General features: G+C 40.9%; 1 protein-coding gene across 1 annotated transcript in view; it reads right to left on the bottom strand.

Annotated features, from left to right (window-relative positions):
• Positions 1-26,454, bottom strand: part of alkbh5 (alkB homolog 5, RNA demethylase) — a 33,161-nt gene extending 6,707 nt beyond the window's left edge. Inside the window, exons 1-2 of the mRNA XM_072268536.1 lie at positions 25,391-26,454; positions 1,942-2,022 (exon numbers count right to left, since the gene is read on the bottom strand). Of these exons, the coding sequence (XP_072124637.1) occupies positions 1,942-2,022; positions 25,391-26,130 (821 nt within the window). The 5' untranslated portion in view covers positions 26,131-26,454. The remainder of the gene's footprint in view (positions 1-1,941; positions 2,023-25,390) is intronic.
• Positions 26,455-27,401: the final 947 nt, after the last annotated feature.

Raw genomic sequence — 27,401 nt, forward strand, 5'->3', positions numbered from 1 at the left:
ATATTTGGATTTTCAAAAGGCTTTTGACAAGGTCCCACACAGGAGATTAGTGTGCAAACTTAAAGCACATGGTATTGGGGGTAAGGTACTGATGTGGATAGAGAACTGGTTGGCAGACAGGAAACAAAGAGTGGGAATAAACGGGACCTTTTCAGAATGGCAGGCAGTGACTAGGGGGGTACTGCAAGGCTCAGTGCTGGGACCCCAATTGTTTACAATATATATTAATGACTTAGATGAGGGAATTAAATGCAGCATCTCCAAGTTTGCGGATGACACGAAGCTGGGCGGCAGTGTTAGCTGTGAGGAGGATGCTAAGAGGATGCAGGGTGACTTGGATAGGTTGGGTGAGTGGGCAAATTCATGGCAGATGCAATTTAATGTGGATAAATGTGAAGTTATCCACTTTGGTGGCAAAAATAGGAAAACAGATTATCTGAATGGTGGCTGATTAGGAAAAGGGGAGGTGCAACGAGACCTGGGTGTCATTATACACCAGTCATTGAAAGTGGGCATGCAGGTACAGCAGGCGGCGAAAAAGGTGAATGGTATGTTGGCATTCACAGCAAGAGGATTCGAGTACAGGAGCAGGGAGGTACTACTGCAGTTGTACAAGGCCTAGGTGAGACCACACCTGGAGTATTGTGTGCAGTTTTGGTCCCCTAATCTGAGGAAAGACATCCTTGCCATAGAGGGAGTACAAAGAAGGTTCACCAGATTGATTCCTGGGATGGCAGGACTTTCAAATGATGAAAGACTGGATCAACTAGGCTTATACACATTGGAATTTAGAAGACTGAGGGGGGATCTTATTGAAACGTATAAAATCCTAAAGGGATTGGACAGGCTAGATGCAGGAAGATTGTTCCCGATGTTGGGGAAGTCCAGAACGAGGGGTCACAGTTTGAGGATAAAGGGGAAGCCTTTTAGGACAGAGATTAGGGAAAACTTCTTCACACAGAGAGTGGTGAATCTGTGGAATTCTCTGCCACAGGAAACAGCTGAGGCCAGTTCATTGGCTATATTTAAGAGGGAGTTAGATATGGCCCTTGTGGCTAAAGGGATCGGGGGTATGGAGGGAAGGCTGGTACAGGGTTCTGAGTTGGATGATCAGCCACGATCATACTGAATGGCAGTGCAGGCTTGAAGGGCCGAATGGCCTACTCTTGCACCTATTTTCTATGTTTTTCTATGTAAGCAATGCAACACTTCCCCCTCTTGCCCCGATTCTATCACACCTGAAGCAACGAAATCCAGGAATATTTAGTTGCCAATCACACCCCTCCTGCAATCATGTTTCACTAATAGCTACAACATCATATTTCCAGGTATCAATCCATGGTTTAAGCTCATCCACCTTTCTTACAATGCTCTTAGCATTAAAATAGATGCATTTAAGAAACTCTCCACCTCTTACTCTCTGTTTATCCCTAATGGAGCAAACAACTTTGTTGTTATCTTTTTCTTCCTTCTCCCCTACATCTTCGGTAGAAAGAAAGGCGACTTGTGTGTGTGTGTGTGTGTGTGTGTGTGTGTGTGTGTGTGTGTGTGTATATATACAAGATAACATTGAAGACAGGCAATAACAAACTGAGAAAAAGACACTGTATGTTGAGATTATTAAAAATATTATTTTGCCGCTGTTTCATAACCAAATGTAGGGCTCCCAACCTTTATGCCATGGACATATACCATTAAGCAAGGGGTCTGTGGACCCATGGTTGAGACTCCTGGCCTGAAGTCTGAAATATAACTGACCTGATATGTTAACTTTGATTCTCCCTCCTTGTACATTTGCTGCCTGCAGTTGTGTAGAAAGCACAATCTCCTGCACTCAAAGATTATTTTTCTGTTCTCCCATTCCAGAATTAAAACAAGCATTTAACCACACACACAAAAAAAATAGCATTAAAGCTACTACAAAGAATGAGAAAATCTTACTTTCGGAGTATGATAACAGCTCTTCGCTCCCTGATATCTTGCGGCCGAATACAGTGAGTGATTTCATCTGCTGCATAATCACTGGAAAGAAAAAAAGTCAAGAGTCAGTGAATCCAACCATAATAACCAACATGTGAAATAGTTGAATTGCACAGAATACTATAGTGCATATTAATTAACCAAGAGATAATCATTATTTACAAATTTTGTTGCACAAAGCCACTAATACAAACTGCACAAACAAGGTGATGGCATTTTGTGCAGGCCACAAATGAACATGAAAATTCTAAAGAGATATGCTTTTTTTTAATATCTCACATGTGTCTTCAGATACAACTGTATACTGTAAAACCTTGTGACAAGTATCAATTATTGCCAGTACTTACATACTAGTTTGAATCCAATGATAAAGTTAGGAAATGGCAAGGTACACAAACTAACATGTTACAACAGCAGACACTAGTCAGAACTAGCTTATATACAGAAGATTCTAGAAAGTGTAATTACAATCTGTCTGAAAATACATGTAAAATTTCATGTACCAAAGTACTGAGGATAAGAACAGGTAAAACATCTTAGCATTGACAAGTTCTACCGGAGGAACACTTAGCTGCCTGTTGGTAGAAAACATTAGCACGAATATCTAGGTCAGTAGAAATGACAACAGCAGCAGCCTCTCACACATGTGGAATGAACAAGAGAGCATTTACGTTGTACGTGTCCATGCTGGCTCTTTGATGCAGCAACCAATTAACCCTACTACACAGTTCTCACCATACTACCTGGCCTCTTCTCTTAGCAAGTTTCCTATTCAAATTTCACGCTCACCTCATGTTCAGTTAACACATCGGTTATAGTACAAAACCAATAGTCATATGAAATGATTTTTCCAGTTTTCCTCTGCTGATTTTGTTAAATTGCTGGCAAGTGCCAGCAAGTTCAAGACTCTTGTGTAAATGAATTCTCAAACTTACATGTCATGCTACATTGGGAGTTTCCCCATGCTAGAGATCCCAGAGGTCAGTAATGATGCGTGAACCTTGGTACAATTTCCAGCAGGGAGGCTGGGGAATCTGCCTGCCAAGTTTGTGCACCAGTGAAAAACAAGTTCAATTATTTTAGTGGAGTGAAAGCTATGGGGAACAAATATCAGCTTATGATTTTTAAAAAATTAATTTTGAGAAATTTTAATTTTAAAATGTTTAATTAATTTTATTAGGTTCTGAATATTCCCAAATGCCATGGACTTCAGAAGCATTCAAAATTACTGATAAATTTGACAGTTGTTCAGGGTAAACCATAAGACATTACATCATACAGGAGTCCACTGTCACACAAAGCTTCACTACTCCTAATGGGAATGGCACTTTCTAGTAGATGAACCCTGGCTGATCCACAAAAGGCTAATATATACTTGCTACGTGGCAGAAGTTCACACTGGCACCAAGTACTGGTCCCATTAATTTATGTTGCCTAAATGTTATAGAACTCAAATGCTGAATTTACATCCTACCAACAAAAAAAAACAATTCTCCTTACTTTCCCTTTTAAAATTTCATTAGCTTAAACAACATATCTCTGTTTCCTTATTTTTCTTTGCTCTAAAGAAGCAAGCCAGCTTCACAGCTCAGGTATTACATCATAAAATTCCTTTAAGATGAACAAAATACAGTATTTGTGATCCAACTAGATTCTACACATGGTTCAGCATAACCTTTAATATGTACTCAATTCCACAAATGAAACTACACTAGTGGTGAGTTCCTCTTCTAAATATGCTTCATCAACATGTCTTGCCACCTTCAAAGTACGTAACAACCCCAGCCCCGACACCTTGTTCAAATCCTACAGTGCCAAAGTAAACTAATGTAAACAAATTTTGGCAAAATGTATAAATATTGAGAAAGCACAAGAAAATGATAATATTACTCAGAATTTCAGGTGCAGGTATTGATTATAACCAATGTTTTGATGACAAACACTGCCATCTTTGTCAGGGTATGAAGGTGGCAGAGTTTGTCATTGAAATGTCAGTTATAATTGATACCTGGTATGGCTCTGAAAACCTGCGCCAGCCAACTCGCGGGAGGATTCAAAGACATTTTCAACCTCTCACTACTATGGGTGGAAGTTCCCACTTGCTTTAAAAAGGCAACAATTATACCAGTGCCAAAGAGGAATAATGTGGGCTGCCTTAACGACTATTACCCAGTAGCACTAACATCGACAGTGATGAAATGCTTTGAGAGGTTGGCTGTGACTAGACTGAACTCCTGCCTCAGCAAGGACCTGGACCCATTGCAATTTGCCTATTGTCACAATAGTTCAATGGCAGATGCAATCTCCATGGCTCTTCACATGGCTTTAGACCACCTGGACAACACAAACACCTCTGTCAGGGTGCTGTTCATCAACTATACCTCAGCATTTAATACCATCATTCCCCAATCCGGATTGAAAAGTTACAGAACCTGGACCTCTGTAATTGGATCCTCTACTTCCTAACCGAAAGAACGCAGTCTGTGTGGATTGGTGATAACATATCCTCTTCGCTGAAGATCAACACTGGCGCACCTCAGGGGTGCCTGGCCCACTGCTCTACTCTCTGTATACACATGACTGTGTGGCTAGGCATAGCTCAAACAGCATCTATAAATTTGCTGACAGTATAACCATTGGATGGTAATATCTCAGGTGGCGACGAGAGGGCGTACCGGAGTGAGATATGCCAACTAGTGGAGTGGTGCCGCAGCAACAACCTGGCACTCAACGTTAGTAAGACGGAAGAGCTGATTGTGAACTTCAGGAAGGGTAAGATGAAGGAACACATACCAATCCTCAGAGAGATCAGAAGTAGAGAGAGTGAGCAGCTTCAAGTTTCTGGGTGTCAAGATCTGAGGATCTAAACTGGTCCCAACATATTGATGTAGTCATAAAGAAGACAAGACAACTGCTATACTCTATTAGGAGTTTGAAGCGATTTGGCACGTCAATAAATACGCTCAAGAACTTCTATAGTTGCACCATGGAGAGCATTCTGACAGGCTACATCACTGTCTGGTATGGAGGGGCTACTGCACAGGACCGAAAGAAGCTGCAGAAGATTGTAAATCTAGTCAGCTCCATCTTGGGTACTAGCCTACAAAGTATCCAGGACATCTTCAGGAAATGGTGTCTCAGAAAGGCAGCGTCCATTATTAAAGACCTCCAGCACCCAGGGTATGCACTTTTCTCACTGTTACCAGCAGGTAGGAGCACACACACACACTCAGTGATTCAGGAACAGCTTCTTCCCTTCTGCCATCTCATTCCTAAATGGACTTTGAAGCTTTGGACACTACCTCACTTTTTAAAAAAATATACAGTATTTCTGTTTTTGCACATTAAAAAAAAATCTATTCAATAGATATAATTGATTTACTTCTTTATTTATTATGAATAAAATAATACATTTTTTTACTCTCTCTGCTAGATTATGTATTGCATTGAACTGCTACTGCTAAGTTAACAGATTTCACGTCACATGCTGGGATAATAAACCTGATTCTGATACCTGTACCCAGCTGGAAGCCGAGAAGAGTTTATTTGTCATGTACGCTGGGAAGGCACTAGATTCTTTTTCACAATTTGACAAGTTAAAATGCTCGACACGTAGCTCACTTGGAAGACACGCCATTCACCATATACTCACTTCATCACCAATGCAAGTAGCAACAGTTCATATTTTTCACTACGGCAACCCACCAAGACTACTTAGACAGTTCCTTCTAAATTCTGTACCTGCTATGGCAAAGGCAGCAGAGGCACAGAAACACCATTTCGAAGTTGCCTTCCAAGCCAAATACCAGCTTCACTTAGAAATGTATCACTGTTCCTTCACCATCGCAGGGTAGAAGCCCTGGAACTCCCTTCCCAAGATCATTGTAGATATAGCTGTATCTCAAGGACTGCAGCTCACAACCACCATATCAAGAGGAATTACATATAGACAATTACGCTGGCTTAGACTGTGAAGTTCACATCCCCAGAATAAAGAAAACTACACTGCTAGAGGAACTCAGCATGGCCAGACAGCACCAAGTACAGTCGACATTTTGGGCCAAAACTCTTCGGCAGGACCTCCAGCATTTTGTGTATGTTGCATCTGCAGATTATCTCTTGTTTGTGAAAACTACACTGCTTCTTGAAACCAGGTGAGTTTATATATAGATAACAATCAGGATGACAAGGAATAGTCTCCAGATATCTGGGCTTAGTGGAAATGGCTTGAGTGGAGAGCAAAAGCTGGACCAAAGAGCAAGAGCTAATTGACAGGTGTATGACCATTAAATCTTTACTTTTTTTGTACTATTTATTTGTAACATAGTAGTTTTGTCATTGTGTTGTTTGGCTGCTGCAAAGCAACAAATTTTACATCATATAAGACAGTGAATCTGATTCAGAATACAAAACATGAAATGGTGGTGGGATAAAATTATTCACAAACTGGCTGATTACACTAATTCTTTTGATTTAAAGTATGTTGAACAGCAGAATTCAAATTATCCACAAGTACGAGAACCAAATAACAGTTCATTCTACCCATGGAGATGAAGTTCATGGCTTCACTATCTCCAAGATCCTGCATAAAAAGGGTATTTATGGAGGACTGGCAGGGAAGAAGCCAACTAAAGTAAACATTTCCTTGCCAGTAAAGACTTTGCAGAGCATCACTTAGAAGAAACTGTAAAGATGTGGAAGAAGGTCTTGTGATCCGATGAACTGAACTGGAACTTTATGGCCACAACACTAAGCAGTACATGTGGTGTTAATTTAATACAGGTTGACCTTCACTAATCTGACTACCTGTAATCAGGTTCCTTCGATAATCCGCACTGTTTTCAAATTTTCCGGGCCACATTGTTTTGGTTGCGCTAGATCTGTTCACGTGTTGGCACGCTCTTGTAAGCGCAGACAGGCGATTCCTGCTTATTTTCCTGCATTTATTAATATCATTTGCATGAGGCATGGCCGCCCGGCACCCGTCTGTCTCACCCGCCAGCGGCGGGGGAGCTGGCACACGCTGGGTCAGTGCGCCTTCTTGCCCACTTATCAGCAGTCGCGCACTGCCCTCCTGCATCACCTGGCCAGCGTTCCGTTCTCTTCTGCCTCGGAGCTCAGATCAGATGTGGTGACCCGCTGAATTTAAGCATATTACTAAGTGGAGGAAAAGAAACTAACAAAGATTCCCTCAGTAACTGCGAGTGCAATGTAGTCTTTGGGGTAACTGCAAGTCTGTGTCTTTGCTATCGTTTAGCTCATGCTTGAGTGCTGGTAGTGGGTGCGCTTTATTTTTTGCTGGTGGGGAGGGGGGATTGTTGCTCGCTGCCACTTACGCGTTAGAGGGGAGCAAAACTTAGGGGTTCTAACATTTAACTGTCGTTCATTCTTTGGGGCACTCCTGTTTTCGCAGATGGTTGCGAAGAAAAAGCATTTCAGGATGTATACTGTATACATCTGACATTAAATGAACCTTTGAATCTTTTGATATTTTAAAGGTATGATGAGGCGATTAGCTATTGCTTAATGTGATCCTTCTGTAGTTCGGCATTTTCACTAATCTGGCACTCCTCAGGTCTCAATGATGCTGGATTATAGAAGGTCAACCTGTACTGTGCATCAGCCAGGCAACACCATCCCTACTGTAAAGTACGGTGGAGGTAGCATCATGATATGGTGATGCTTTTCAGTAGCAGGAACTGATAATCTGGTCAGGATTGATGGGAAGATGAATGCTGCTAAAGACAGAGAGATCCTGGATAAAAACCAGCTAACCTCTGCCAGAAAGCTTAAACTGGGGATGAAGTTTGCTTTTCATAAGGACTGCGACTGAAAGCACCCTGCCAGCACAACCATAGAGTGGCTTCAAATGAAGAAATTTGATGTCCAAGTGGCCTAGTCAAAGTCCTGACCTTAACCCGTTCAAACATCTCTGACAGGACCTTAATATTGCTGTCCACTGCTGCTTCCAACTAACCGGTCCCAGATTGAGCAATTTTGCAAGGAGGAATGGGCAATCTTGCTCCATCACATTGTTGAAAGCTTATAGACATCCAAAAAGACTACTGCTGCAAGAGGTGGTTCAACTGAAGCTATGTCCACACTACGCCGGATAATTTTGAAAACGAAGCCTTTTCTCTTCGTTTTGACCTTCTGTCCACAGTGAAACTGCGTTTTCAGCCCCCGAAAATGGAGGTTTTCAGAAATGGTCTCCAGAGTGTATAAATCTGAAAATGCCTAATATCCGTCGCAGTGTGTACAGGGTAACCGGAGCTTTTTAAAACCGCTGTCATGACGTGCTGCAACAGATGGCGGCAGCGCAGCATTTCATTGTTTTATTATTATTATTATTACTACTTTATTGTCGCCAAAGAATTGATACTAGAGCATACAATCATCACAGCGATATTTGTTTCTGCGCTTCGCAGAACCTAACAATTTCAGAACAGACTGCAATGAGACTAAAGCCAGAAGAGTTAGAAATGTACTCACCAAATACTTTGACCCATAGCTTACTGAATAAATAAGCGTACTCACTTTGCCCTGTTTTCTGTCCTTGCTTGTATGAAGGTGGTTTACCTATTGATGCAAGTACTTCTCTGACAATAGATGTGTGACAGCCTAATGTAACATTGTATGGAAATACAAGATAACACTGATGCAGACATGTTTTATACATTTAACAAGGTGCTTTATTAATGTAAGAGAGTTAGTCAGTTTTTCCAATGTTCGTCGTCAGCCGGGTCATACTGTCCGTGAACTCCCTGTCGGTTGCCTCCATACGCCCCAGTATTTGTGTTTTTTTTTTAAAGTTTTAAGTCCTCCTGCGCGAGAGCCAACAGCAATTCCTTTTAAATTTTTCTACTCTGTAACTGGACAAATGGGCACTAAGTATATCGTTTCCTCTTTGTTTTCTGTGTGTCCTGCGCATGCCCAGGAGGAGATTCGCCCAAATATCCATTTAATGTGGACAGAGATATTTTGAAAAACGCTTAGTGTGGACGCCTATCATTTTTACTCCAAACCAGCATTTTCAAAATTATCCGGTATAGTGTGGATGTAGCCTAAGTCCTGAGCAAAGGGGGAATGAACACTTCTGAATTTTTGAATCAAAGGTTACGGGAGAGAAGGCCGGGAACTGGGGCTGAGGAGGAGAAATAAAAAGGATCAGCAATGATTGAATGGCAGAGCAGACTCGATGGGCCAGACGGCCTAATTCTGCTCCTATGTCTCATGGAACTACTCACATTTCAGTTTTTCATGCTTTACAATGCTCCTTTTTTTTAGCTCAAGGAGCAAGTGCTTCATAAATAAAAATTCTCAGTTAACTTGATCAAAATCCCTTACTGTAATTCGTATTTATGTGAACAATGGGTTGGTGGCTAAATACTTTTATAGGACAATGTATCTGGTTAAGAAAAGCCTCACCCAGATATAAAAAATTAGTGACAGAACCAGTATCGTCTGATTTTGGCAGATGAGTTCAAACTACTATTAAAACCCTTTTAATGTGAATGTTCCTAACTTCACTTAAAGGGATTAGCTTTATTTGGTGCATGTACACCAAAACAACAAAACAAAATGAAATGGCAATGTTTTGCGTAAACGATCAGAGTCTGAGCCCGCACTTGTCACCATACTTCCAGCATCAAAACAACTCACAACCTCTAACCGTACGTATCTGAAACGTCAGCAGAAACTGGAGCACCTGGAGAAAGTCCATGTGGTCACTGAGAGAACGTACAAACTCCTTACAGGCAGCAGCAGGAATCAAAACCTAACCAGATTGCTGGCACTTTTGATAGGCCTAGCACTACACCTGGATTCCCAATCTACTTTCAACACCCTTAAAATACCAATAACTCAATATAGCCATTGTAGACACAGCGTAGGTGCTTGGCAAAACAGCATCTACACTTGGTCTCATTGAGGTAGAGAAGGCCACATCACAAGTACCAAATGCAAAAGGCAAGTTAGGAGGAGGTTCATGGCTTCTCTTGGAAGAACCATTTAGGCCCCTGAATAGTGGTGAGGGAGGTGGTTTAGGGACAAGTGCTGCACCAGGGAAGGAACTATAGGACAGAAACAAGCAAACATGAATTCATGGGCAGTGGTCCTTGCAGAATGGTGGTAGGATCATGTAGCAGCCAGTGGAAATCAAGAAAACTGATCTGCTGGATGCAGAAGTTAGGAGACTGAAACGGAAGGAGTCATCTTGAGAGCAGAAATGCAGGAATTGGCCAGATCCATCAATCATGAGGAAGCATGCATCTTGAAAAGCTGGAAGAGGTGAAGCCTAGATAGCTGTGGGAGCCAGTGGGCTTACAACAAAGGGTAATGGATAGTTTATCTCCTGAGATAGAGATGCAAAGTGAGGAAGGAAGTGTCAGAAATGATCCAAGTGAATGAAGGTAGGATGGAAGCTAGCGAAGTTGATGTCACTCAGGTTCCTGATGACATTAAGTACTCATTAGTTGGACAATAATGAATTGAGCAAACTACTTCGATCTTTTTTGTGGTCTACTGAATGGCATTATTTATGAGATATCAAAGTATTGCCTTCTTTCACTTGGACAGAATTTGCCCTCTTCCTGCACATTACACCGGGGGGGGGGGGGGGGTAGGGGACACTGTCAAACTAAACGTTTTTAACCTGCTGAAAGTCAATTATACATTTAACCAAACAGCTGGTTTTTCCCCCTTTTTTTTCCTGTTTTGTTATGGGGTTTTGATTTTGCTTTAGATTAAGATAAAATATACCTTTTCAATATTATGGTAAATTTACTATACATACTTATCCTCGAGGGAGTCTTGATCATAAGCCGGCCGAAACTCCTGAAGGCAGGTGGCAGATCAACTGATGATCCCACTGGTGATAGCACAGGACAGTTAACATCTTAGTCCACATGTACTGGGGCAATTCAATCTTGTTTCTGTTTCCATAATATCATAATGTATTTTGTATTTGTCTAGGCAAGTAATTAATAAAAATATTGAAAAACAGTCAAGTGCTGTAATCTTAATAGTGTGTACCTTCAGAGTACAAGTCTGCTCTGCCCTCTGGTGTTAACTAATTAACACTGCCATAGGTTGAAGTCAAAAATCACTTTCAACTGTCCATCTGAAAACACAACTAAGCACTATCAAATAAAAAACCATTGTTAAAATGTCACAGGATTGAGTGCTCAGTGGAGTTCAAACAAACTTTCAAAAGGAAGTCCTAAAAGGCCAGGTAGCATGAAAGACAAACACAAGTTTCACATTCAAAGTTAAACATTAAATGAAGCATAGATCATGTATATCAGAGATAAAGCATTCAAATTGTGTTATGGCATTTTCAATGTTTAAAAAGGCTTGCAAAAAATCAGTAGTTGGTTGAGCATACAGACATTAAGAGGATGTGCTGGAGCTTTTGGAAAGCATCAAGTTGGATAAGTCTCTGGACGAGATGTACCCCAGGCTACTGTGGGAGGCGAGGGAGGAGATTGCTGAGCCTCTGACAATGATCTTTGCATCATCAATGGGGACAGGAGAGGTTCCAGAGAATTGGAGGGTTGCAGATGTTGTTCCCTTATTCAAGAAAGGGAGTAGAGATAGCCCAGGAAATTAGAGACAAGTGATTGGTAAGTTGATGGAAAAGATCCTGAGAGGCAGGATTTATGAACATTTGAAGAGGCATAATATGATTAGGAATAGTCAGCATGGCTTTGATAAAGTCGGGTCATGCCTTACAAGCCTGATTGAATTTTTTGAGGATGTGACTAAACACATTGATGAAGGTAGAGCAGTAGATGTATGTAGTGTGTATGGGTTTCAGCAATGCATTTGATAAGGTACCCCATGTAAGGCTTATTGAGAAAGTAAGGAGGCATGGGATCCTAGGGGACATTGCTTTGTGGATCCAGAATTGGCTTGCCCACAGCATATTCTGCATGGAAGTTGGTGACCAGTGGTGTGATCTGTTCTGGGACCCCTTCTCTTCATGATTTTTATAAATGACCTGGATGAGGAAGTGGAGGGATGGGTTAGTAAATTTGCTGGTGACACAAAGGTTGGGGGTGTTGTAGATAGTGTGGAGGGCTGTCAGAGGTTACAGTGGGACATCAATAAAATGCAAAACTGGGCTGAGAAGTGGCAGATGGAGTTCAACCCAGATAATTGTGGGGTGGTTCATTTTTGTAGGTCAAATATAATGGCAGAATATAGTATTAATGGTAAGACTCTTGGCAGTGTGGAGGATCAGAGGGATCTTGGGGTCCAAGTCCATAGAATACTCAAAGCTGCTGCGCAGGTTGACTCTGTGGTTAAGGCATACAGTGCACTGGCCTTCATCAATTGTGGGATTGAGTTTAGGAGCCGAGAGGTAATCTTGCAGCTATATAGGACCCTGGTCAGACCCCACTTGGGAGTACTGGGCTCAGTTCTGGTCGCCTCACTACAGGAAGGATGTGGAAACCATAGAAGGAGTACAGAGGAGATTTACAAGGATGTTGCCTGGATTGGGAAGCATGGCTTATGGGAATAGGTTGTGTGAACTTGGCCTTTTCTCCTTGGAGCAGTGGAGGATGAGAGGTTACCTGATAGAGGTGTATAAGGTGAGAGGCTTTAATCGTGTGGATCCTCAAAGGCTTTTTTCCTCAGGGCTGAAATGGCTAACACGAGAGGGCACAGTTTTAAGGCTTGGAAGCAGGTACAGAGGAGATGTCAAGGGTAAGTATTTTTATGCAGAGAGTGGTAAGTGCATGGAATGGGCTGCCAGTGGCAGTGGTGGAAGCAGATACAATAGGGTCTTTTAAGAGACTCCTGGATAGGTACATGGAGCTTAGAAAAATAGAGGGATATGGGTAACCCTAGGTAATTTCTGAAGTACGTACATGTCCAGCACAGCATTGAGAGCTGAAGGGCCAGTATTGTGCTGTAGGTTTTCTATGTTTCTATTGCCACCAATCATCTGCACTGACCAACAAAGTGCTTAAAAATTAAACTTTCAAAATCCATGACTTATGTATTCAAGAAATTCACACTTGCCAACCAGATTGCATTTATGTTAAATACAGCACTTCATCCCTTGTACCTGGAACACCTCCTCTCAGTCATGCAGACTCTTGGTCCCCAAAATGTGGGCAGCAAGTGGACGGTGACTGTCAGTAATGTATGCAAACCAGAACACCACAGGATAATCAAATCCTGCAGCTACTTGCATCTCACTTTACATATACATACAATCTAATTGAACATTAAATTAAATCAGGTTGTTCTAATTTGAATAGTTCTGGCCTTCCATTGATCTACTTGTGGGAAACTAAATTACCCTGTAATTACAATGGAGCGCCCAAAAGGTAACACTTGCACTATCTTCAAAATGACAAAAGCAACTGCAAATAAAACCTGCTTTATTTTAAATTTGTTAAGAATAATTGACAGAAATAAGCGTCAGAGGAAGAAATAAAACAAAGCAGACAATGCCCATTTTGAAGTCAAAGTCATCCACATCCATTTTCAGTGACACCAAACTATGACAGCTTTCTTTAGACTTGGTATGAGTGGGAACTGTATTCCACCTTCAGTATGAGCCCCAGAGAAACAATACGAAGGAGAATGCAGAAGCTGAGATTGGAGCATTACTAATGAGAGTCAGTGAAGAATGCCATTTCCTCACCAGTCATAGTAGAGAAAAGATACAAATACATTCTCTAATGACTCAGCTAGCTAGAGGGGTCTTTCAACAAGAGATTTCCTGTTGAGCCAGTACAGAGGCATAGCTTGCTTGCTCCAAGTGGCTAAGTCATCCATCTATTAGTCATAGTCATACTTTATTGATCCTGGGGGAAATTGGTTTTTGTTATAGTTGCACCATAAATAATAATAGAACCATAAATAGTTAAATAGTAATATATAAATTATGCCAGTAAATTACGAAATAAGTCCAGGACCAGCCTATCGGCTCAGGGTGTCTGACCCTCCAAGGGAGGAGTTGGAAAGTTTGATGGCCACAGGCAGGACTGACTTCCTATGACACTCTGTGCTGCATCTCGGAGGAATGAGTCTCTGGCTGAATGTACTCCTGTGCCCACCCAGTACATTATGTAGTGGATGGGAGACATTGACCAAGATGGCATGCAACTTAGACAGCATCCTCTTTTCAGACACCACCGTGAAAGAGTCCAGTTCCATCCCACATCACTGGCCTTACGAATGAGTTTGTTGATTCTGTTGGTGTCTGCTACCCTCAGCCTGCTGCCCCAGCACACAACAGCAAACATGATAGCACTGGCCACCACAGACTAGTAGAACATCCTCCGCATTGTCCAGCAGGTGTTAAAGGACCTCAGTCTCCTCAGGAAATAGAGACGGCTCTGACCCCTCTTGTAGACAGTGTTCTAGCAACCTTGTATTAATAGAAATAGCAATGAAGACTGGGAGGTATTATTTTTGCACTACTACAACCTCATTGTGTGGTTTCTCCAAAGTGCTCATCAATAACATGACTATCATTGCGACTCTCTTGCAAGTTCCTGGGTGTCAACATGAGGATCAATCCTGAGCCCAACGTATTGATGCAGTTGCAAAGAAGACATGACAGGAGTTTGAGGAGAATTGGTTTGTCAACAAACACTTGCAAATTTCTACAGATGTACCATGGAGAGCATTCCAACTGGTTGCATCACCGACTGGTATGGGAGGGGTGCCAATGCACAGGATCAGAAAAGGCTGCAGAAAGTTGTAAATGTAGCCTCCCTAGCATCCAGGACACCTTCAAAAGGTGATGTCTCAAAATATCAGAAACCATCATTAAGGACCCCCATTACCCACAACATGCCTTCTTCTCATTGCTACCATCAAGGACAAGGTACAGGAGCCCAACGACACACACAGATTAGGAACAACTTCTCTTCCACTATCAGATTTCTAAACGGACAATGAGCCTATGAACACTACCTCTATTCCCCCCCTCCTTTTTGCAGTAATCATTTTCTCTTTATATATACTTATTGTAATTTATAGCTTTTATTATGTATTGCAATGTACTGCTGCCACAAAACAACCAATTTCTTGACATATACCAGAAATATTAAACATGATTCTGATTATCCATGAACCTTTTGGCAAAGGTACAGCATAATAGAGATCATTTTGGAGTTATGACATTGTGGAGAGCAAAAGTATACATGACCTGATATGAGAACCAGTCTTCAGGAAATAAAACCTGTACAATTTAACTTCTAACTGGTACTTTGCGGCCAATGAAACCAATCGATGATTTTGTCCTATTGAAATTATGCAAGGCAATAGATGAAAGTTCCTGCTAAAGATGTATCCCTGTCACTCAAGGCATAGTTCGGGTTGGTTGTATATCCATAGAGCAATCTTTCAACACTAATAAATGGGGAATATTTTGGGTGTCTGGCTTTTGGAACAGATACCACTATTGAATATTCAAAGGGGTTCTGCTTGTTGAGATGTACTGTCACTGTAAACATGCAATTCTGTAAATTTACCCACCTAGATTCCAAATGTTAAAGCAACTGAAACTGCAGTTGATCTTTTACTGTTGTATTGAAGCATAAAACAATGTGTCAGGAAGAGTGAGATTTTCTTGGACACTCTCTCTCTCTCAAAGGTCTGCTGTGTGAATAAGACATTTATATTTCTGTAAGTGTCTATGTGGCTCAATTTTAGACAGTCACAACACAGCATATGTTATCAAAACAGTTTAGGTTTGGGCCCTTGTCCATGCGGACTAGGATAGGAAAAATGAGGAAAATCAAGCCAGTTACTTCTGCTGTCTTTGGTTCATACTCTGAATGAGCATAACCTCTATGGTTATATAAAAAAAATGACAAACATTGAGAGCATTTACAGGTCTTCCGGCTCATTTATATACAGCCAGGTGATCATAAAAGTAGATTACTGTTGGAAATTTGATATATAGGAACACTTGTGCAAAGAGAAACAAATGTAAAATTTCAGGTCAATGACCTTTCATCGTAACTGTAACAAACAAGTTTCAATTAATAAAAGAGCCAGGGAACGGGAGAAGAGAAATGCTACCATTTGTCTGGAAGTAAACTTTTCTGCCTACTTGCTATTACAAAACCATACAGGGTGATCAAAATTCATCTTGAACACCACAGTTATTAAATACAAAATTAGCCTGACGATGAAATGCAGATGGGTGAAATAATTTCTAGACATAATATATTATAATTTTGAAGATTTCTTAATCAGGTTAAGTGACTTAGCTAAAATGTTACTGATATTTATGATATAACCCATTGCTCTGTCAATAATACTTCTTACTGAAATTGCTTCAAGCTTTTTACTTTGCTAATCTACATTGTGACCAAGCCCAAACAAAACCATATAGATACTGAAATACTATGCCCCACCGCACTCTCATAAACATTGACCCTAAGATTCCTCTTCCCTTCACCCTGCAAATATTAATAAATAATTCAACCCCTTCCCATGACTATGTAGACTATTGGGAAGTCTTGCCACAAATACCAACACCCTAAGTAACCCTCTCAGACGACCTGTAAATACAAAATCCCTTCTGAATACTGATATGTTGCCAGGAGCCCCAGGCAAGTACAGGTTCTTGCTCAAATATGCTTTGTACAAGATAGAGAGTAGACCAAAGATTACCAGTAGCTCTCCCTTCTGATAGAGACTGTTTATTTTTGCTTACAAGTCCCTCAACACATTCAACTTCAATCAATTCTGTTTTTTTTTCTCTTTACCACATCTAGTGGTGCTTCTCTTCTGAATTTCATCACAGAACATGGCTGAAATTCTAGAGAACTGGCAAATGGCCCACATAGAAGATCTCAGAATAGACACCCGCTTGAAATAAGTCACCGCATGACTAGCAGCAGCAGCTGGTTCCTTTAATCAAAGATGTTCTTTCTAGAAAACTGCTTTAAATCAAGAGCATTCTGGAATGACCTAAACTACTTTACAATAGAAGTCTGAAGCAGAACATGGTAACATATGCAAACTATTGTACATTAAGACTCTTTCCTCCTACGCCCCTGCCACTAACATTTCCCTCTAGTCCAAATATTTAACAAATTCCATCATTCAAGATATCAGGACTGATCTACTCTTCAACCCCAATTACATGGATCTAACAAAAATCCACTTCGGCTTAAACTTTCAGTCAACTCAGACTTCGCTACCACAGACATACTGTGTAGGCCAAGTCACTGGGCATATTTAAGTTGGAGGTTGCTAGGTTTTTGATTAATCTGAGTGAAATTTTACAGGGAGAAGGCAGGAGAATGCGGTCGAGAAGGATAACAATCAGCTACGAGGGCATGAACAAGCAGGCTCAATGGGCCGAATGGCCTCATTCTGCCTCTGTCTTATGGTTATATTCTTTATTTCAATTTTCCTGAATTGAGAACATATAATACAGACAGGTTACAAACATTACTACCAAGAATAGAAATACTGCTCAGTAGAACAGCCTTTAATGAATTTGTGACATTGCCATTATTGCCCAGATTACAATGATATAAATTTAACTATCATGGTCACATAACCGAAACTCAATGGATTGACAATTCATGCAATTAAATTGCACCAATTTTTGTGTTTCAAATAAACTCCTATATTAACTTTACAGAAACTCAGTCCAGGACTTACTATTTGTCTTTCTTTTCCCTCTACGATTGTCCCTAGATTACAAATGCCCAATTTATGGACACTGGCATATGTGAACAAGCTCCCACAATATTAAATTCAAAAATATGAAGTATGTACATTTGCCCTAGTTTTCTGTCTTTTTTTTAAAACTTTTAGTAATCATTTTTCATCAGTTGTGCTTTTAACACTATCTATTACAACTGAGGAGATGTGAGTATTTTCTGACTCGTAAGCAAACTCAATTTATGGATATCTGCAAAAACAGAACCTGTTTGTAACCCAAGAATGATCTGTATGACTTGTACATTCAATGCAGATGCTCCAGTGTCACACTGAAAGCTGAAAATTTTACAGTAGCTTTACAAGTTAACTGCTTAGAATAATCAACGTTCTTGTCAAAAATTCGACTCGTTTTATCAATTGTTGTTAATGTGCAAACAAGAGTCCAAAACAAAACATCTGTACAAAATTTATCTCTTTTGATAATCACACAAAATAGCAATTGTTTATGAATTACCGAACAGGTACATTCACTACAATCCCCAACCTTCCTCCAATCTCTCTTCCACTAACATAATAGAGAAACATCAAGCAATTCTATCGACTCTTAAAAATTCAAGGCTGTCCCTCTGAACATTTTTGCAGTTATTAGACTGACTAGTAGAGCATCCCTTTTTCCTTCTTAAATACTGACAGTAGAAATTTTCCAATCCTCTGAAACCATCTCAACAGCCAAAGAGAAAAAAGAGACTCCATGTGGTTTCTTACATGGTTCACTTCAGTCTTGGATTTATTTTATCTGGATCTGGTGATTTAACTATTGTTTTAAAATGCTAGTTAGAGTCTTCTGCAAAAATAACAAAAGACAAAGAATGTGCCTTTGGTGGAGAGAACAGCAAAATTAGCTGGTTGTTATTACCCCAACACATACTGGAATGGCTAGTAACCAAAACAAATGGACAAGCCCTACCAAAATAAGTATTTCCCTTAAACGGATATCAGATCTTTTTATTAGAATACAAGAGGAAGAATACAAAACAGGAATTACAGAGACCATACAACACACAAGCGTGCACTAAGTTAGTATACAGATCCTTACATCCAATTCTACACAGACATTAAAGACCTGATCATTTCACTTTCTATTGGACGATCGGTGTCCATTGTAAAACTGTACAGTGCTAAAATGCTTAAGCTAGTCAGGTCATTGTTTCCAACATTCAACAATGAGAAATTTATCAATTCCAAGAAATCTATAATCCTATCAGATTGCCTTTCATGTAATGTGACAATTTAAAGCAGAAAGAGAGCAAGTGCATAGTCACAAGAGAATGGACCAAGCGTTTAAAAAAGGTAAAAAAAAAGGTACGTATGACTGGCTGGTTTATTCTTTGAGGGCTGGTGTAAATTATTCTAAGATAGGCTAACAAAAAAATCTTCAAACCTTTAACAATTAGGTAAAGCAAAATGGAGATTGAAAGGCAGTTAGCTGCAGACTGAGGACATGTGGTCCCCAAGAGCTTAATCTCTGGAAAATGTTTCCAGCATAGGGAACTTCAACTCAAAACCGTTGGAATCTGAGCTGTAGACCACAACAGAGCAGAGAAAATTATCTGAGATGCAGACATGTCTCCTAGGTTAGAATACCTTTAGATTTATTTAATCTACCTTCAGGAAAAATCAAGAGCAAAATGGAGTCAGGCAGGTGTGGGGATCTGGGTTATAGCAATGAAGACACATCTATTGCATCTGCAGTACTGGAGTTAATTTTATGTATTGCACTGTACTGCTGCTAGGTAAGTGATGATAAATCTGATTCTGATATGGGTCTCTATTGTGGACTGAGAGTGGGAGGGGCAGGAAGAGGAGAGGGAGCTGGAAGCAGAGAGATATTGTGTAACGATCAATAAAGCAATTGTTTGGAATCAGATCACCTTGCCTATCGCTTCAGGGCTGGGTGCGTCTGTACCCCCACCACCCCAGCACTCTTCTGCCCTCCCCCCAACCCACACTCCTCCACAGTACTCCACCCTCACCATTCCTAACATCCTTTGCTCCCGCCAGATTTATAATCTCCGTTTCTGCTCCAGGTCAACAAATAAGGTACTGTGCAAAATCTAAGGCACCTAGGCTCAGAGCGCTAGGAGTGTGTCGAAGAGTTTTGCACAGTACTGCAGGTATGAGGTGCCGTGTAAAAGAGAAATGTGGATGAGTAAACCAGCTAAATCAGAATGCAGATTTCAGGACTACTCGGGGAAGAAATGTGGGGGAAGGGGTGGTGGGATAGTTGTACAGGCAGAAAAACTGGAGTTATAAGGAATGTGCCAGCAGTTCAAGGCAAGTAAAATCTGGGGAATAGAAACTTTGTAACCACAAACTTGAATATCAAAGGCTGTGGATCATATCTGATGGTAGGATCAACAATATTTTCTCTTGGTTGGACAGGAAACTGGGAGAAGGGGGAGGATCCAGTTGCTGTGATTATACATGAACCCAACATGGGTAGAGGAAAGGACATTTGCTGAAAGCATGAGGGCAGTTAAATTAACAAGGAGATTAGAAGCCAAACTAAATACCAATTGATACAATCTCAAATACACCAGACAGGCTTGGAAAGTCATTTTTGAAAAGTAAATTCATTTGCAAAACCTTGGCTCTAGTGATAGGAAGGTTATCCATATGGACAGATTATGGCTTCAGTTGAAGTTCAGTACAGCCATTGAAACAGAACTAAGTTTAATATCACCGACATCTGTCATGAAATTTGTTAATCTGGCCTGGTAAATCAAATGAAAATATTGTAGACAAAATTTTAAACTCAATATTGGAAGTTGAGGCGGAAGAGTACCCTGGAAAGAACCTAGAAAGTTGAAGAGAAATAGTGAGATTACAGCAATGATGGGGCTGCACAGTAGCATAGCAGTTAGTACAACACCAGCTCCAAGACTGCAGTTCAAATCCTTCACCATAAGGATTTTGCATGTTCTCTCCACAAGCTCCAGTTTCCTCCCACATTCCAAAGGGTTAGTCAGTTGTGGGTGAGCTAAATTATCACTGGAGGTGTATCAACTCAGCATAATGTTCACTGATTTGATCTAATGCAGGCGATGCATTGCACTGTGTGGTTTGATATACATGCGGCAAATAAAGCTAATCTTTAATCTGACAAACAAACGTAACAGAAGGGAATAATGTATAACAGTACAAGTTCAGCATCATAGATCAAAGGAGTGAAAACAGATTTAAAAGTCAAAACTATAAACTTTATCCAAATACAAGTACAAACTTATTATAGAAGTGGTCTGGCAAAGTTTATTAGGGTGCCAACAAGAAAAATCTGAACAATCTCTGGAGGTCAGGAAAGCGAGATGTATATTGAAAATCTGCAACTGAAAAAAAAGTAGCGAGAATTTTATTGAATGCAGCAGGTTCAAGAGGCAAAATGGCCTTCTTGTGCTCCTACTTGTTCAAAATAGCAAATGCGGGGAAGAAAAAAAAAACACAAAATACTTCTGGTTGAGGAAAGACTGCTCAAGATCTGGAAGGAAAATGAATGAAGCCTGGGTATGGCTGGGGTTCTTCTCTCTCCAATTTTCAATCTCCCAAACATTGGTGAGTTATTTAAGGGTAACCAAGGATATCCAGTGCACTGCACAAATGACCTTTCATCATGTGAGCCTGCATTAATAACCAGTCGAAACACGTGGGAAAATTCCAGCCAAGACAGAAAGTCTTCAGCTATCAAGCTTCTAACTGCTACAGTACAACTGACGATAAAGGAAACCATAGCTGATTCTTTCACACATTGCAGAATACTTCAGGTAAGTCAGCAACATAAATGCAAGAGATGCTGGAAATCCACAGAAACAAAAAAGAATGCTGAAGAAACACAAGTCAGGCAGCATCAACGGAAATGAATGAAGAGTGGACATTTCAGGCCATGACCATTCATCGGGCCCATTTTAGCAGACCAACGATGGTGACATGTACCACAAGGGTACTTAAAACAGGCATATTAGCAACATTTAAAAGTGATCTAGATAAATCCATGGATAGAAGAGGTTTAGAGGGCTATAGGCCAAACATGGACAGATGGAACTAGCTCATGCAAGTGGTGCAGATATGCTGAGTAGAAGGGCCTGCGTCCATGCTGCAAGACAGCTAGTTGAGTGCAGTTAAGATATCGGCATCTATCCAACAATATGTAAAATTGCCCAGGTATGCCTACTCACAAATAGGATTTATTCAACCCAGCTAATCAGCAGCTAGCTTCAAAGTGATGGAAGTGACATCAACAGAGCTAATCTCTAGTAATGGGCTCACTGGCTCCAGGTTTCAACACTACTGAATTCCAGAGATGAGGTGACTGCCCTTGAGATCAAGTCAGCACCTTGAGAAACCTGTACGATTGAAATCAATGGTATCAAGACAATGAATGTAGTAATATCTCACAAGAAAAAGTGGAAGGGTTGTAGTAACTCAACCCAACTCAGGATACAGTGCGAATGTTCCTCAATATAGATCACCCATTCAATTTTCAGCCATATTGTCAATTCTCTTCCTTTCACCATGAAGTCCAAAGTCACAGTTCCCCAAAACTTGAATGCAGTCCATGCCTGCATGTAGTGACACCAAGACTACAAGTCTAAACTGGACAGTGGCAGGTAACATTCACGTCACACTAGTGCCAGGTTAACAATTACTTTACTGAATGGTAGAACAGACATGAGGGGCCAAATGGTTTACTTTTTTTATATACAACTGGAGAAAAGTAATCTGTATGGTGGGCATAAGATCCATCAGCCCAAACATCCTACTAATGAACTGTAAAGGCAGAGAGCCCCATCTACTAAATGCACAAAGATTTCTCTTTCCTAACCAGTATTTGATTCCAACCCAACCCCAAACTTCTTTGTTAGAGATATATAGATAACCTATTAACTGCCCGCTGCCAACTAGCTAATTAAAACACCTTCCAAATGATGGCCTTTTCCCATATAAAAAAAAATGCTTTACTTTTCTCCTTACCACCTCAATCTTCACTTAGCAGGGAACAGTCAACTCGACCAATGTAATTTGTGGCATGTCACACTGATGTACATTTTCACCCTCCTCACACTCAATCACACTCCATTAAATCTCCATTAAATTCACACAACAGCATAGCTGCTATCAAGACTGATTAATGTTCCATGGAAATTACAGATAATATTTATTAAGTTTTTAAAATTAAATGTTTTATAGGTGAACTACTGCACACAATTGTGAGCATTATAACTAAAGATTTCAAATTTAAACAAATAGTAAGACCAAATAATAGAATTTTTTTTAGCAAGTCAACAAGCTTTTATAAAGAAAATGAACTTCTAGCAAGGATAATGGATTCAATTATAAATTTCCAGACGAGAAGTAGATGCAAAAAGACTTCTGACCAAAGGACGATTCGTAGCACAAAAACCCAATTAGCTGTAATTTCTGTATGTGTAAAAGGCCATATGACCCATAAACCAGTACAGCCATGAGTGACTGTGTTCTAAGATTATCCACCTACCTTTCATTATCTTCCCTGAAAAAAGTTGTTTTTTTAAAACTAACTTCTACCTTTTGTGAAAAAAAACTTTTCTTCCCAACTTTGATGCTTATTATATTCTCTTGTTCCAGCTACTAGCTGGAAACATTTTATCTTATTGATTCCTCTTAACATTTAATTGAGGGAGCTTGGATTTTATGCTACAATTATGACCATTCCACAAAGTACAAATGTAATTAAGATTCTCATGTTGACAACTTAATGAATATGCATTAATTCCAATGACAACACGGCACTCAATTGCTCAGAAATTCTGATGACCCAGCATGTGTCTCACTTCTTACACAGGAATCTGAACAGGACAAGGGGAGAAAAGCCTTGAGATCTGGAATGTAGCCAGGACTGAGATCCAGACAGTAGGCTCGATGTGCATCTGAAGCCTAAGCTTGACCACCTTAGCTGTGGATACAGTGACACAAGTAGGTTTACAGCTGGAGTGCACAGAGTTTTTGTGCATTTCCTGCTACCTGTAAACTTACCAAGTTTACAGGAAAAAATGAAATTAAAATGTTTTGTACTAAGAGGAACAACAGCCAATGGAGCATAAAATCTACCAGTTGATCACTACCAAAGCATCAATGACGCCTGATTATTGAAGCTTTAATACACATCTTTTCCAGCTAGAGAAACCAGCATGACGCACAATGTGGTCTAAATAAAGCTTTGTACTGATGAATACAGCTTCAACTCTTATAAAAACCAAATTTTCCCTCTTTTAAAATATCATTTATTCACCTTACCATAATTTAGTGAATTTTTAGTCGGCGACAATACCAACATCTCACCACTTATAAGTTAGATCTGGTTTTCTATCCAAATGAACAAGCTCAGACTTAACTATTGAAACCCATTTACCAGTTTTGCCGACTTGCTTATTAAATCACCTGTACGGCTTTGTGATTTTGCACCTCTACTTCCTCCAGCTGATAATGCACATTAACTGCATTTCAGCACAACCGTATTATTGCAAGGACATTGAGGTTTAATATTTCCTTTACCTGGGGTAGCTACAGTTCAACAACCTCAAAATAAGCAGTTGGCCTATTAGGACAGAAATGAAATTTCTTCACTCAACAAGTATTAAATAGAAAAGTGCCATACAGGTTCAGGGCAGATATTGAGAGATTGTTTAACAGCAAAGACAACTAAAACGAGAAAGTTACTGAGATAAAAGGTCAGCTTGTTGAATGGCAGAGCAGAAACTACAGGCCAAATGGCATGCTTTTCTTTTGTGAAACTTTGTCAAAGGCCTTCTGGAAATCCATATAAACTCACTCCAGTCCACGAGTTACTTTCAGCAAAACAAGATTACAATTTTATTAGCGGGTCCTAATGAAAGGTCTTGGTCGAAAATGCCAACTGTTTATTCCTTTCCATAGATCAGGGGTTCCCAACCTTTTTATGTCATGGACCAATACCATTAAGAGGTCCAAGGGCCTCAGACTGGGAACCCCTGCCATAGATGCTGCCACAGCTGCTGAGAACCTCCAGCACTTTTATGTGCTACCCTAGATTTCCAGCGTCTGCAGAATCTCATGTTTACAATTTTATTGTTCTGCATAAAGATCTAATGATTCTAGCTAATGAAGTACTTCTGAACTATAATTACTAAATTTCTTGTAGAAATTTCAAAAAGGAAAATAACCACATGGCAACACACTGTCAAAAAAAAAATCACTGCCAAACAGGCTAATGCTCTTTGATCTTCTGAACAGTTACAATAACTTGTAACTGTCCTAATGTAAAAATCCTCATCTACAGGAAACCAAAAACCTACAAATTTGCATACGGCTGATGCTAGAAGTTCTAAATACTCTTTTGGCCCAAATCATGTTTTTGAAAATGTAACAGCACAGACCCTGAAAATCTGAAATTAAACAAAAATTAAGGAAACTCTGATCATTTTCGAACCTGAAACGTTACATGTCCCTCTTTCCACATGCCGCCCCACCTATTTCCAATATTTTCTTTCTTGTCATTTCAATTTATTCCTCTTTTCCTCCCCCCACCCCCAAACCACACGTACCTACAAACAGAAAGCAACAAACCAGCCACGGAATCTTACTCTCACGACACACCTCAGCCAGAACAAGGCATGGCTGACCTGAAACTTTTGAAATACACATCAAGTACAATGTTACCGTATTTAAGGTTCTCACTCCGACTCACCTGAGCACAGTAACACTCCCTCTTCGGACAGGCAAGAAGTATACTGGCTCTGACACCCTAATGGGTTTGAATTGGAATTTGCAGCCAAAGCAGAGAGCTGAATCGCTGAAGAAGGACACGGAAACGATAGGCCTCTCGAAGATGTGGATGGGATCCACGTGCGAGACGATGCAGCCACCAGGCTGGTAGTCGTTGATGACGGCGCTGTTGACGAAACCCTCTGGGATAATGCGGTGATCGACCAGCTTCTTGATCACTAGGTCGTGGACCCACTCAGGGATGTCGTCAACATCTCCCTTGGGATACAGGCGCTCCTGACCGGGGCCTCGCTTCTCCAACTGCGAGCCGTAGGTGTAGCCTTCCCCAAAGAAGTATTTGTTGCGCAGCGGGGCCCGGTCTACCGTGTGATCACGGTAAATGCCCTTCTCGGCCCGGGAAACCACGTCGTCGATTTGCGTCTCGATCTGAGTGCACTGATCGGCGGTGAAGAGGCGCACCTGGCGGATGCCCTGCTTCACCCGCCGGGCTTCTCCAAGCCGATCATCATCGTAGTCGCTGTGATACTTGCCGTGCTCGTATTCCTCACCGCTGCACGCCCCGCTCAGGCTGATATCGCCCGCTTCCGCCTCGTGTTTCCGCTTACGGCCGTTATAAAGCGCTGCTCCCGAGGCCAATCGCTGTTTCTCGCGGTGAGGCGATTGGAGCTTCTCCCTCAAGTCTGCGTAGCCGCCTGCCGCCATCTTGGCCGGGAAGGGGCTGGGCCACGGCGGGAGGCGGGGTTACAGAGGTGGGGGGCGGGACCAAGGGGTGGGCCGAACCGGTGACCGCGGCCAGCTACTGCGCATGCTCCCCACCGCTCCACTTAGTAACCGGCCCGAATTCGGTTGCGTATACCCATAGTTGGTGTACGACGACGAACGCAGCTTAGGTATTTCACATCATTAACGTCTTCCATAAACTAACCGCATCTGTGGTCCAAACTGCAAATCGTGAGTCCTGTAATATCAGTGGCTTCCACCCGACCCTCCACATACGCTCAAACCTCAGCCTATCATTGCACCGGAAGTTCTGCCAACACTATTCAGCGATTCGTCTAGATCTCCACGAGGTGTTGCCCACCCAAGCTTTCCACCAATCAGGTTGCGCGATTTTCCCCTGACCCTGTCAATCCGGTTACATCATTTCCCTCAGTTAGCAGGAGTCATCCTGTAATTTTGCCAGTAAAATTCTCTTTATTGTTACTGACCTTATTATAAATTCGTTTGCTATTGGATATTGATGAATAGGGAGTGGAAAACATTTCTCATGTGGGTATAGGACATTTTCCTGGCAATAAAAGTGGCGCAGCAATAGAATAGGCAGCTAAGAGCAGAGAAAGACCTCGGGGAAAGCACATGATTTTATTCAATGTCGAACATAATGGCGTTTATTCCAGATAATGGGATTGTGCAGCAAGAAACTAACATGTTCATTCCCTCCCCCATTCTCAGCTAATTAAGTTCTCATCTACTTTATAAACAACTCCAATAAATCCCATGTATTTTATAAAATTCCCTACTGTTAGGCAATTTACATTCTATAGGCAATTAACTCCAGATTGAAGGTTACCTCTAGCTCTTTTGCTAATAACTAAATATGTGGCCTCTGATTGTCGATTCTTCTGAGTTCCTTCATGTTCGCTTTAGTCAGATCCTTCATTATTTTGAACACTATAATCAGATCTCTAAGAAGAATAATTCCAGGCCCTCATTCAGACTCAGAAACCTGGCACGGGCCAGAGCAGAGCAAATATTCACGGGGAGGAAGCCTATTGATCTGGTTCAGAACGCCAAGGAGGCTGCAGGTGAAGGACAGGTTTACCCTGCGCTCAGTTTCACTACTTAGTGAAATTCTCAGCTTGGAAATGGAAAGAAGAGGCAAAGAAAGTTCTTCAGCTCATCATTTCAATAGCCAATTCCGCACAATAATCCTGAACTAACATAATAACAACAAACTCAACCCTTAATATTAT

Source organism: Mobula birostris, chromosome 9 (assembly GCF_030028105.1).
Source record: "Mobula birostris isolate sMobBir1 chromosome 9, sMobBir1.hap1, whole genome shotgun sequence".
In the NCBI taxonomy this organism is placed as follows: Eukaryota; Metazoa; Chordata; class Chondrichthyes; order Myliobatiformes; family Myliobatidae; genus Mobula; species Mobula birostris.